Genomic DNA, 13,042 nt, shown 5'->3' on the forward strand with positions numbered 1-13,042 from the left:
CACACTAGCTGACACAGTCCACCATTCACAGCCCCCATCTGAATAAAACGACCATCCATAACCCACCCTAACTGAAGCAAGCCAGCAATCATATAGAACCTGAACTCAGCATCAAATAATGACACAGCTGCCTACCAATTTAACCAACACAATTCACTGACCCACGCAACTGCAGCCCTCCCTGATGAAGTACAATGCATACAATGCAGTGACGGCGCTATCTGACCTCAGGGTTGAACATCCATCACAGACAGCAGGAGCACCCTTCCTGGACGGGCCCCTCTCCCTGTCACTAAACATGGTAGCCGTGCCCCCTCTCTACTGTTACAAACCTGTTGAAAACAAACGTTTTTATTCAGGCTGAGACCCTAACTCACAGCTGGCTCATCCCTGAGTAAGTTTACACCGGATGGAAGACACACTGGAGGCTTGTCCCGCTCACCACGTGCCCACTGGAAGTCAAAAGAAAGACACACATCTATGCACAAGTAGCGCCCACAGGCCGGTGCATGCACAAAGTTGAGCGAACAGCTGCGAGCTCCTTACCATCTTGTTGATATCCATGGTGGGAAAATGCTCTGGAGTGAAGCGCGCGGACTGAAGCTGCACAGATGTGCTATCCCAGCAGAGCGGCTCCTTCCTCCCCCAGCAGCCTGGTCTTTATCCCATCTGTTGAGCCAAGAGGCCCCGGAGTGTGCCCTGAACCATCAGATGCAGGACGAGGGCATGAGATGCCTGTCCCCTCCTTGCATGGGTAACGACAGGCGGCACAGACTCCCAGAGATACTGTGGTGTATTCAAGCGCCGGCTCCTCCTGCGAGGGACTGCAGCTCTAGCCGCTTGGGCCGTGGGGCCCTCTTCTTTCCTCAGGGTGGGCCAGTCCCTATGCCATCTGTGGAGAGAGCAGACCCCAGCGACGACCAGCAGGCTGCTCTGTGCCAGCCTCAGATGCGGTGCCCCTCAGCACCGCGGCTCTCCTCTCTGTCCACCGAGGGGGACCCAGTTGGCATCTCATCTGCTGAACCGAAGGAGGCCGGCGAGGGTCAAAACTTGGCCGCCTTGCACTGTCCCTCGTCGCTGCCTGAGGGCACACGCCCATTGTAGTGAACTAGCGGATGAGCTCCGACAGATCCCAAGATGCGGAGTATCCAGCGATCCCTCCGCTCCTCAGGGCACCACGGATGACTGGTGCCTGTAAACCGCTCTCAGCGCTGCCTAGGAGCACACAGCGTGTCTGGGCGATGAGCCGTAAGTGTCAGTCACCTGGCTGCCCGAGCCCTGTCTGGGGAAGTGGCTAGAAAAGAGGCAGGATGAAACCGGATTCGTCAATCCCCCCATGCCCTAATGACCAGATACTACTCGTCTATGCTGAAGGGGGGCTCTGCTGCACAAGAAGAGACAGAAAAGCGAGATATATACAGATAATGAAATGTTAAAGAAAGGAGAAGTAAATAGAGGCCTCGAGAGTAAGAGTGAAAGGAAGGAAAATACTTTGTGGAAAAGACTGGAATCAGATAATAAAATAAACGGGGGCGGAAGAGAATGAAAGGAGGAGAAGGAAAATAATGCCAAGGGAAACAAGCACGTGCGCCTTGCGCAAGTAGGGGGTGGGGGGAGTGCAGCCGAGAGCAGGCAGCGTTTCTCTAGCGGGAGCGAGCGCAATAATTGCTACCATATGGCGCCGCTCGCTCCCGCAAGGGAATCGCCAGACGTGCACGCGTTGCCATTGGAAGCAATGCAACGCGTGCACGTTTTTGCCCGCAAAGCTGTGCCGATGACTTAAGATCTCTCCTAAGCAGCGCATGCGCGTTGCGTAGGTGAGACCTAAAAAACGAGCTAGCAATCCACTGTTTACAGTGGTTTTTAGCCTGTTTTCCCCGCAAACCACTGGCTGACCGTGTGAATGGAGCTGATACTGTGTGGCACATGGTGTCACCGTATGAGTTGGCAGGTCTTCTGTCTACTTTGCTTTAGGTCTGCCCATAGGGGGCAATATATGTGTGTTCATGTAAAATCGTGTTTATATGATACGGCAGTTATAAGTGAGATAATTAACATTTTATTTTTTTAGTTGGGTGCTAGAATCCCAATTTCTTTGGCTTCGTATTAACCCCAATGAGATGCAAAATACTGGAACACAACTGATTCATGTTAGGTATAAAATGACACTTCTCATGAATATCTATGCATTGCACAGCGACTTTTGCACCTACTCATCATCTTGCGGGATTTCACCCCACAATCAATTCCCAAGTAGAGGCTGTGTCTTATGCAGACTGTGAATTAGAGACGCCCAATTTTCAGCTTCAAGAACTCCAAGCAAAGGTTCTCAATGTCACAGTCTGAAGCTAGTACCTGTATAAACTTGATTTTGATAGCCTAAGTCAAGCACTTCTCCAAATTGTTTAAATTCACAGGCACGTTTTGCCCTATTTGGTTCACACGAGTATGATGAGAAAATACTTCCACCTGTGGTCCCAGCTTCATGGGGGATCAGCAGATAGCAATGCCACTGAAGAGAGTGGTATTGTGGGTCTGTCCAAAAGTGAGGGGTCGCTTATGATGTTGCTGGACAGATTTAATAAGTATATAATGTGAAGTTTAAAATCCACAGACCGAACACCGGTGGAGGTCCTGGATTCTGTGAAGGAGAGCCTGGAAAGGGGGGTGAAGGGGCGAAGGGGAAGAGACTCGGGGGCAGCAAGGCAAGAAGGTAAAGCAGAAAAAAAACAACAGACGTCATGCCAAGACCCCTTTCTCCTACCGGGCCATGATCACCCTGATTCAGAACTCCAAGAAGTGGTTCACGCTCTTGCAGGTAAGACGACCACCACTCTCTTTGCTAGTCACTTATAACTTGTTCACCATTAGGATTGCTTTGGGGAATGATTTCGAGTCATATGCAAACACCACCAACCCAACCCCCCTTCTGGGGCCATAAAGGCTGCATTAACTAGCTCTAATCCTTCCATGTCATTGTCGCCAGGACACCACTTTACCTTCAGCAACATCTTATAATGGTACAGCCTTCTTAGTCCTATCCTTTTCTAAACCTGGGGTGCAGGTGCCAGTAGAGTAAACGATACATGTCGTGACGGAGGGTATTGACAATACAAAACTGTGTCAAGACCTTATTAAATGCAGCTGTATGTGTGAACTGCACCTGTTTTCACTATTGTTGTAAATCAAAGTTTGGAGTGGCGATTGCTACAGATTTGTATAGCTGAGCGTAGCACTCACATGCATGATCAGTTCCTCAGTGCACACAGACTTGTCGGCAATGCACAGGGACCTCACACTGCCGCACACAGAGGGAATAAATTTAAGGGAACATTGCTGATGACAGGCTATCTGACCCATAGGATAGAATGGGATGAGATAGAGAAATGGAAAAATGTATCTTTTAGTAAAGATGATTTTTATGTTGTGTGTTTGAAAATACCACTTTTAGAAGGTGGGTATTTTCTTGCTTAGCCATTCTGTGTGCCTCTGCTGGGTTGTGGATTAACTGTCTAGCTTTGGAGTGACAGGGGCTGGGGATGTGCATTCACTGTAGACAGCCACTGGGGAGGGAGGGTCGAGGTGTGTCCTGCCTTTCCTGGATGAGTCAGGGCTGGGCTGAATAGGCCTGGTCTGCATTTAGAGTGGTGGGAGGAGATTTCCCTAGCACCTGAATAGGCCTGGTCTGCATTTAGAGTGGTGGGAGGAGATTTCCATTGCACCTGAATGGGCCTGCTCTGCCTTGGACAATGCTGTCTCCACCTCATGCCAGGAAGCTGGGCCAGAGAGGACAGAACTGGTTTGTACTGAGCTGAGAGTCTTTTGCCACAAGAGAACAAAGGAAAATGTGGTATAAATATTGGGGCTCAGACCTCAGCACTTGAGATTACTGCTGAACTAAGGAACCTGTCAGGAAGAAGAACTGGAAAAGCTGTCAGGAGGAACTGCCACTTTGCTGCATGCTCTGTTGTGTCGACATTCTGCTTGCTGCTTCTGCCTTGGGCATCTCAAGGACTGGATTGTAATTTCACCATCCTGCTGTTAAGAGTTTCTCCAATGGCTTGAAATAGAGCTTGCCTCCTGTTGGAAGTCTCAGAGAGATAAAAGACTTCACAGAACTCACCTGGATCAAGGAACCTGCCAAGAAGAAGAGCTGGAAGAACTGCCATGTGGAGTACTGCCCCTTTGCTATGTTGGTGCTATGCTGGGTTGGCCTGCAGTCGCCGATTCTGCCTTGGGCAGTGAAAGGACTGGACTGAACTTTCTTCACTTGTCACTGAGAATCTCCAAGGGCTTGAAATAGAGCTTGCCTCCTGTTCACAAAGTCTCAGGGACAGCAAAGACTTCAATTACCTCTGGGTGCCGTCTCTGGAACCATGGGTTTCAGTTGCCACAGAGGGGGAAAGCAACCAACACCGCTGTGGCTCCGTGTCCTGAAGGCACCGCAGAGGGCACCGCCGCACTTTGCACCGCACCCTGGTCTCACCGGCAACGTCGACCGCCGCCGCCACCAAGCCGCTGCTTGCACCGCAACCTGTGGGCACCGCACTCTGCACCACCTTGCTTAACTCCACCGTCCGGGTCTCACTGACAACGACGCTACCCGCTGACCTCAACACCCATGACCGCACCGTGGTTTGGGGGCACTTCTCGTTAGTCACAGGACGCACTGCCCTGTCCCACACTGTAGTCTGGGCCAACCGATTCCAACTCCCATCAAACGTCACTGTCGCTTGTATCATGACCTGTCAGCACCGCCACGAGCACCGCCTCACTCCGCACCGCAGTCCTAGTCTCACCGACGTCATTTGACGACCGTCACTGAGCCTTTGCCTGCATCGCGACTTGAGGGCACCGCACGCTGCACCACTGCTCTTCACATCACAACGGTTGCCATGAACGACCCGCACCGACATGGTAGGCCGGAACCAAAGGTACTGTCTATGAGTCTGCTGACACTAACGCCAGTCCGCACTGACACGGTTGGCCAGAACTGTTGGATTCTGTTGTTTTCAGCACTGCGGTAGCCCCGGGCGGTGCTAGTGGCTTTAAGGAACTGTATTTTAAAGTAATTCTTGCAACGTACATATTTTTGAATAATATATGTTGGTCTTTTCTCATTTTGGTCCTGTTTGCACAGATAAATATTCGTTATTTTTCTAAAAGTGGTGTGGTGTCCTTTTGTAGTGCTTTCACTGTATTACTGTATGTTATGTACAAATGCTTCACACACTGCCTCTGAGATAAGCCTCACTGCTCATGCCAAGCTAGCAAGTGGGTGAGCAGGGGTTATTTCAGTAGTGTATCCCCCTTATCCTGACTAGAAGGAAAGGTCCCTATTGGGACAAAGGTGCAAACCATTGCCAACTAGATACTCCCATTTTTAACAATGCCTCAGCTACTCATTGTCTAAGTGATTCACCAGCATTTCTGTCACTGTAAACTCCCTTGCAGTGGGTGTGTGAACTCATTCTAATAGTGCCAGGTCACTGAGTTACTTCCCAGCAGTTCTCTATAGTGTACACACCATGACAGCAGTGCCTTACTCTAGGACAGAGGTCTTCAAACATTTGATGCTGAGACCCCCTGTCAAAAAACTCCTCATCATTGCCAAATATCGACAACCATAAACGCCCCGAATTCCCACTGCAAATCATTTTTATATTGGGGAAATAAATTAAACAGTGTTTAGCAAACCAAAGGTCAGTGAGCATGGGGACGTGGTCAAAGGTGTGGCTAAAACAAAGGTCCTCATTTATGGCATTGGCATAGGGCAGCACCGCAAGTCTTCTTGCTGTGCTGCCCTACGCCAATGTGAAAGGGCAGGAATGCACCTTATTTATGAAATATGGTGCATTCCTGTCCTTTCCCCCTGCGTTGGCGCACAAATTGCTGCCTAACGCCAACATAGGCAGGATTGTTTTTGTGCAGGAAAGAGCACCTTCCTGCAAAAAAAGAATCCTGAGAGGGGTTTTCCTCTTTCTATGTGTGCTGCAGAATACAGCACACATACAAAGAGAAACACACATTGAACGAGGAAAAACTAGGAGAAATGAAAACATTTCTCCTTGTTACGCCTACTGTGGGGAAGCGTAAGGTTTTGGCGCTGCCCCAGGTTTATATGGTTTTACAAATCTGGTGCAGCAGCAAAATCCATGGGTGTTGCATGAGACCAGCCACTGCAATGCCTATGGAACGCCTACTTGACATATTGTAAGGCAACGCAGCGACTTGCGCTGCTTTGTCTTACTTCATATCAATGAGGCCATGCAAAGCCACGCAACGTGACTTTGCGTCACCTCATAGATATGATTGAGATGCTTGTGCTGCCAAAGCTTAAAAAAAAGTGACGCTCCTCAGCGCAAGCCTCTCATGAATCAGCCCCAAAATATTTTGTTCGTTTTTTAGGTCTTTCACCATCAGGTAGCTACATATAAAATAATGGGGTGCTTAAATTAAAAATTAAATTTACTCAATGGGAAATGCACTGCAGTACATTATGAAACCTTTATTATTTAATGCACTGCAGAGGTCTATGTGTAACCGGATAGACACAGAATTAAGTTTGGTTGGTGCAGTGGCTTGTGTATTTTTAGGTCTATGAGGTCACAGCCTGTGATGGAAAGCACAGTGAATGTGTAAGTCGTTATTTTATACTTGCATCACACACATTATAATATAGACTGCTACAAACTGTGCAAATAGTTTTAGGATAAAATGGAGCTGCCAAAATGTAGATTTGAGTAATATAAGACCATAAGTAATACTTTTTTTTTTTTGTATACTTGTCCCTTCAACACCTCCCCAGGGGTACTAAGCAATGTGTAAATACAGTTATTGTTAAAAGCATGCACTTCACAGCCCAATTGTTAACTCTTTGCACCACCATGCAAAAAAAAACACATCTTTGCCATTACATGGCTCAGAGTGATTCAAGCAATTAAAGCCGGAACCACTCTCAAGCACCCTTTACATTTGCAGATTAACTCCTAATGCATATTTGCATGTCTTTCAGGCAAGCAGGCACCCTGGCATGAAGACTTACTAGAAGGATTGTTTTAACAGGCCTCTTTGTTTTACAGCACGAGACTCAATTAAATTCAGCTAAAGCATTTTAACGATCGGAATGAAGGATCTGGGCCGTTGTCTTTGTCCAAAAGGAAAAGCACGTTTTGTATTACAGGCACAAGTTAGGCCTGGAAATGCGCGACCCCTTCCCAGGACTTCAAGGGTCGCACCCCACAGATTGAAGACTGCTGCTCTAGAACCAAACTCCTGACTGTCATGTTGGCAAATATGCCCTCCCTGAGATGTCTTCTTAGCCTAAGCAATCGGGACCCCCTCACCCTCAGGACTGTCCTGTCAGGGCAAACAACCCCTGCAAGACAGTGCAGGCTTCCTTGCATGTCATTTCCTGTGTCACTGTGAGCTCCCTCCCAATAGTTCCCTTTCAGTGACAGCTTACTTTTAGCAGGGCGTTGACTGTGTGAATGCCCTTACTGAACTGTAGCATAAGAGCCTGCCTAGGAGTGATTGTAAGGAGCAGTTCTCTTCCTTCCTAAACTGTGCTGTAGGTATGAATACCCATCCAGGAGTGCCCTGATGGTGGGTTCTTCCTCTTCCAGCAATACCTCAAGTGTGAGCTCCCTCCCATCAGTGCCCTTTCAATGCGATCCTCAGAATGGTAGTGGTAATCCCCGTCTGGCAATGTAAGGATTCTTCCAGGAGTGTCAGCATGAACCCCATCCCAGAAGTAGATTCCTGTCCCAGTAGTGTCCTTTCATTGCAATACACTCCTAGTGTGAATGCTTTCTCAGTCATCTCCTGCCATTCTGAACCTCTTTTCAGCAGTGCCCCGTCTGCAGGAATGTCACTGTTGCTGCTGTGTTCTTCTATTGAAAGCCCTCAAGGCCCCAGCAAAGAAGGTAGCCTCCAGCTGTGCCTCGCCAATAAAGTATTACAGCAATTTGCACTTTCTCCAGAAAAACCATGTCAATGCCATTGGTCCTCAGCCAGCAGCATACGCTTCCTCCATTTGAGCCCAGTGGGTGGTACAACAATTTTGTAGTGAAAGTATTCTACAGCAGTTCCATGAGCTGCAGGTCTCCAGTAGTGTTGGCCTCCTCTCCATCAGTGTCATAGACTTCAATAGTGTGACCTCCAATATCTCTCATCTCACACTCCTTAGACCCATCTTCACCTACACGCAAGTCTAATGCTCCCAAGACTTCATTATATCCACCTGCCCTAAAAACATTCCTAATCCACCAAAGAATGCTTCACTTTTTTTATTTCAATAGGCTTTTCCGACATACAGACTCAAGAGTCTTAAAAGTATTCTTTCCTCCAGTAGTGTTGTGCCATTAGCCCTCTTACAAAGGGAAGACGGGGACCCTATTAGTGGGAGATTCTTCTAAAATAACGCGACACCTGTGTGAGCATGAGTTCGCGAGAGACACCACACACATACGCTTTCCTACAGTAGTGCGGTGCCACAGGCCCTATTACAACGGGACGGAAGGAGCAACAAAAACCACATACTGTAAACCAGCTCTCACTGTTTACAGAGGCTCTAAAAACTTTCCAATAAACGAAAACAAAAGACTCATTAATCTCTCATTAAAATCATGTATTTATCCCTATAGAAATGTAACTGAAAGCAGCAAAGATGAAAATGTCTTAAGAAATGTAATGCTGTCTAGACTCATCACAACTATTTATAAAGTAAGATAAAGGCAGATTAATGTGTTTATAAGAATACAAGGCATTTCACTCAAATTACTGTCCGTGTACCAGCCCTTCCAGAACCCAAATCACACACAAATGGCCGATGCATTTGACTGAGAAACGTGGTAAGAAGAAGACACACACGTTGCCTAGAGATGCGCTCTATTAAGTGGTGCCCACGCTATGGAGTTAGCTGCTTTGCCCGCTGCGCCTCACATCTCCAATCTACTTGAATAAACAGTGTTTGCAATATGTTGTAATCAAACGAAGATCCGGTTCCAGGGTAACTTAGGATAGTATTTATTAAGATAGAAGGTTCAAGATAAAGTTACAGAGAGATCCCCACCAGGAGCAGCCTTCCTGCTGCTTAGCCCATCCTCCAACTGCCCGACCTCACTCACCCAACATTCCACAGCATCATCCATCCCAACATTCCACACTACAAGTACAACACAATACAACACTCGTGATTCACGTGCATTTATACTGCTATTATTTCCGTGACTGGGGATGTGGAATGCTCATGCGCAGAGGAGCAATTTCACGCTTTGGCAACAGAACAGTTTAGCACTAAATGCAAATACTTTTTCTTTGGCAGTCTAAACAGAAATCCAGTATGTGGAATATGTACTTTTGTGTGCATTACGCAGGCCCGGACTTCTCTCATACAGTATCTCCTCCTCACGGGTAGAATTTTCTTTAAAATACGCAATAATGCAAAAATAACTGTATTAATTAATGAAGATGTTGGGGGGAGCATAACAGCATAAGTATATCGTGAGGATTCTTGGAAGCGATTCCAAGATGTCCGCGCTATTAGAACGCGTTTCAGCAGTAGTCAAAGATGGAGTAGCTTCTGCAGTAGAAGCCAGAGGGCTATCGGACTGTTCAGTCCTATAGTCCTTCTTCTGTGTCCACGCACAGGTGTTGTGCTGGAGGGATGGCAACTGCTAACTCTGATGAGGACGAGTATGAAGAGTGGCTCGTGGAGTCTATCCGGCTGTGAGTGATGAGGGCGCCCGGTGTGGAACATTCCTAGAAGGGATGCTAGGGGGGGCGGGGGGAAGTGGAGGTGGGGGCTGGGCTTTGCGGAAGTAACAGCCTGAGCTGTCGACGTTGGAGCTGTGGGACGACGTTTGAGTCTACTCTTGGCGTCAGCTCAACAGCCTTTGATTTTGGGCAAATCACTTAATCTCCCCGTGCCTATCAAAAACGAATGTGTCCTTGTGTAACGTAACTGGTGCTCGGGTCGAGTTAGCGCTGTATTACACTGCAGAAACAAGTGGATGTGGTGAAGTGGGTTGTTGTACTGAGGACATTTCCTAGACCGAAAAAATGTCAAATCAATACTGTCACGCCCCATTAAAGTCCTCCTTTTTCCCAACCCATACGTGCACGTTTCTATGTGTTTTTTTGTTTTATTCTTCTGTTTTGCAATATTTTAAACCGGTGCTTATAAATGTGAGGATAAAAGGCTAATTCGACCACAAGAGTCTTTAGGTTCTATGTGGAATTCCAGAATATAAATATAACAACACTCATCCAGCATACCTGCTGGCTTGCTACATCTGCTGTTAACAGAGCTTCAGCAATTCGGATGTTAAGGCCTGTCTGACATGTAGTTGGTAGATTCGCACCAGAGAGTATGATAGTTCAGGTTAATGCACTTGGTCTAGAGTTCTTTAAACTTAAAACCGCAGACCATGATTAGGGTTTGTCTTCCATATCCCACAGACATTCATTGTCCTTGAGCTTGGGGGGTGATGCTCCACGAGGAGCCTTGCTCAAAAGGTGCCTCATTTTAGCGCAACTTCTTTAAGGATCTGAATGTAGCCTGCTGGCCATGCTCTCACACCCTTTCAGTATTTACTCAAAATGTCATTCCTCTAAGGTAAATAAAATAGGGCCCACTGAGTTGTGTAGTATTTAAGGCTAAGAGCAAGAAGTAATTTTGTTTGTGTTCTGTACTTAATGTAATTGCATAGAAACCTATGACTATGTAAACCTTTCAGAATAAGTATTGTTACATGTCTGGCTCCTTTAAATCTTAATCACATCATGGTGGGTATCGTGGATTAATTCTAGGTAAAACTAGGCAAATCAAGATGCGATAGTCTGCAGTCGCTAGACTTTACGTAAAAGAGGTCATGTCTTAAGCAAGACAATCCTGCACTGTCTTAAGACACAGGATTGGCTTCTCTTTGTTTCTCCTGTGGCCTTGAAAAATTGATTAAGAATTCCCACAACACCAAAGATTTTTGTTCTTTGAGGGTTAGCTGCTAATCCCTTAGGCCTACTCTTAATTTAGCTGAGGCTGCTGACAATTATACACACTGGGCCTAAACATAATCCACCAGCTTCTGTGACTGGAACTCTTCTATGTCAACTTTAGACCTCTAGAAAAACATGTTTCTATTTCTTTAACTTTGTATAGAGGTTCAGGTGCTATTGCCTTTATGGACAGTTCATCCAAGCAATGGCAACAAAATAAAAACAACAATGAAAGGTAATTTCAGATTGAAGCTGTCAATTGCCCACACTTTCTCTGTAAATAATGTATTTTTTTAAAAAAAGACTTGGTAGCTAGAGATGGTCCAGCAGCTCACCTGTTAGTAGCCAGACCTAAAAAGGTGTTGGATTGAATGCTTGAGAGGACGATCATTTTTCACTAGCTACATAGTAGCCTGCTATGCTCTGGGTATTCTGGCGGTGGTTGATTTGCTAGTCCAGTTTGCCCACGTAAAGTTATTGATGGAGTCGAACCTGGTGTTTTGAAACAATGCTGTCTAAAAGTTATAAAAGAAAAAGATTTTCAAACGAAAGAACAAATTGTCTTTATTGGTGATTTCACTGTTCGTCTTTATAGTCCAGTCCTTCTCAGGTGTTTTGTTTACTGACTTCATAGTCTTAAGAAAGAAAGAAAATTGGAAATGGGAAGCTTGAATGGGATTTGAGCTTTTGCCGGATAAGTCAAACTTCTTTCTAGATGTAGTTTTGCAACACTCCCTTTTAATGTTTCTGAATACTTATTGCAGCATACACCCAAGATAATTGTTCTGTCCTCCAAATTATCTGATTGTAGATCTGGATGTCAATGGTGCAAGGGTAAAAGGACAATTTTAAGCATCTGCGTCGGGGATATCGTATAACTGCCAAACAAAACTCCTCCAGGGAAGACCCAGGTCCAGGAGTCCAATGTCTTCCAGCAATCCACATATAAGACTTGAATACGTCCATGGGATTTTCATTAGTATAAGTATGCTACCGGTTTTAATCATTTGCTTCTTTGTTTTAGGTATAACGATCTCCATGCATTTGAACTCCAGGATCCAACCAGAGTGATTGAATGGACTGGAGAAAAAAGTAAGTAGAAAAGAGAAAGTTTAGAAATAATTTTATAGATGTAGACAGTTTACAATCTGAAAATGACTTAAAGAATCACTTATGTGCAGGGCGCAAGTCCAAAAAAAAGAAGTGGGGGGGGACTAACCTAGTTAGGCAGTATGGTGCATAACATCATGGCACGTGACTTCACGAGCGTGAAAACACAAGTGGCATCACAGGAAGTGGAATCGCAGCCCATGACTGCACAGAAAGTGACATCAGACCTACCATGAGTACATTTGAGTGCATTAGAGTACTTAACAATAATATTTAGCGTCAGAGTTGTCAAAAAATGTACGCAACCCCAACGCAAATTCTGGGCCTCAACTTATATGTCTATTTTTTAAAGCTCTGCGATAAAGAAATTGGCAACAAGGAGAAACTTGGCAGTAAATCTGGTGTGTGGTTAATTAGTTGAAATGTAGCATTTTAAAGTATCTTATGGAGTTAAGGCACCTGCGGCATAGATCTTTGTGTGCCCAGTAAATATCAGGGAATAATAATAATGGTAAGATAACTCTGAAGGTTACCGTATTTTATTGAGTACTAGTTTTGAATCGGAGTAGCATGGAGGATTGATAGGTCTCCTGCAAAGCACATCATGTGACACACAGCTGACAGATTTTTCTTTTATGTGGATGGGTACCTGAATTTTAACTTAAAGCTCGTCTTGTTATTTGCAGTTCATAAATTGTAATCCTTCTAAAATAGCACAGTAAGCTATGAAGGACATGTGACTCCTACACCTTGTAACCCTTACTGCCCTATGTAAAACATCCTGTACCATGATTTATACACTTATGATTTATTGTCAATGTATTATGTGTATGTGTCATGTAAAGCGCTCCAACACCCTGGATTGGGATCATAAAAGAAATCAAAAACAAAATAATGGTATTTAAATTATTTGTGTAACTTTTGGGACGGTTCA

The 13,042-nt window shown here is 45.6% G+C and overlaps 1 protein-coding gene across 1 annotated transcript in view; it reads left to right on the plus strand.

Moving 5' to 3' along the window:
- The first annotated feature begins 9,600 nt into the window (after positions 1-9,600).
- Positions 9,601-13,042, plus strand: part of WDR73 (WD repeat domain 73) — a 74,559-nt gene continuing 71,117 nt past the window's right edge. Inside the window, exons 1-2 of the mRNA XM_085623351.1 lie at positions 9,601-9,729; positions 12,023-12,090. Coding sequence (XP_085479477.1) covers positions 9,668-9,729; positions 12,023-12,090 — 130 coding nt within the window. The 5' untranslated portion in view covers positions 9,601-9,667. The remainder of the gene's footprint in view (positions 9,730-12,022; positions 12,091-13,042) is intronic.

Source organism: Triturus cristatus, chromosome 8, assembly GCF_964204655.1.
Source record: "Triturus cristatus chromosome 8, aTriCri1.1, whole genome shotgun sequence".
NCBI classification, from domain to species: Eukaryota; Metazoa; Chordata; class Amphibia; order Caudata; family Salamandridae; genus Triturus; species Triturus cristatus.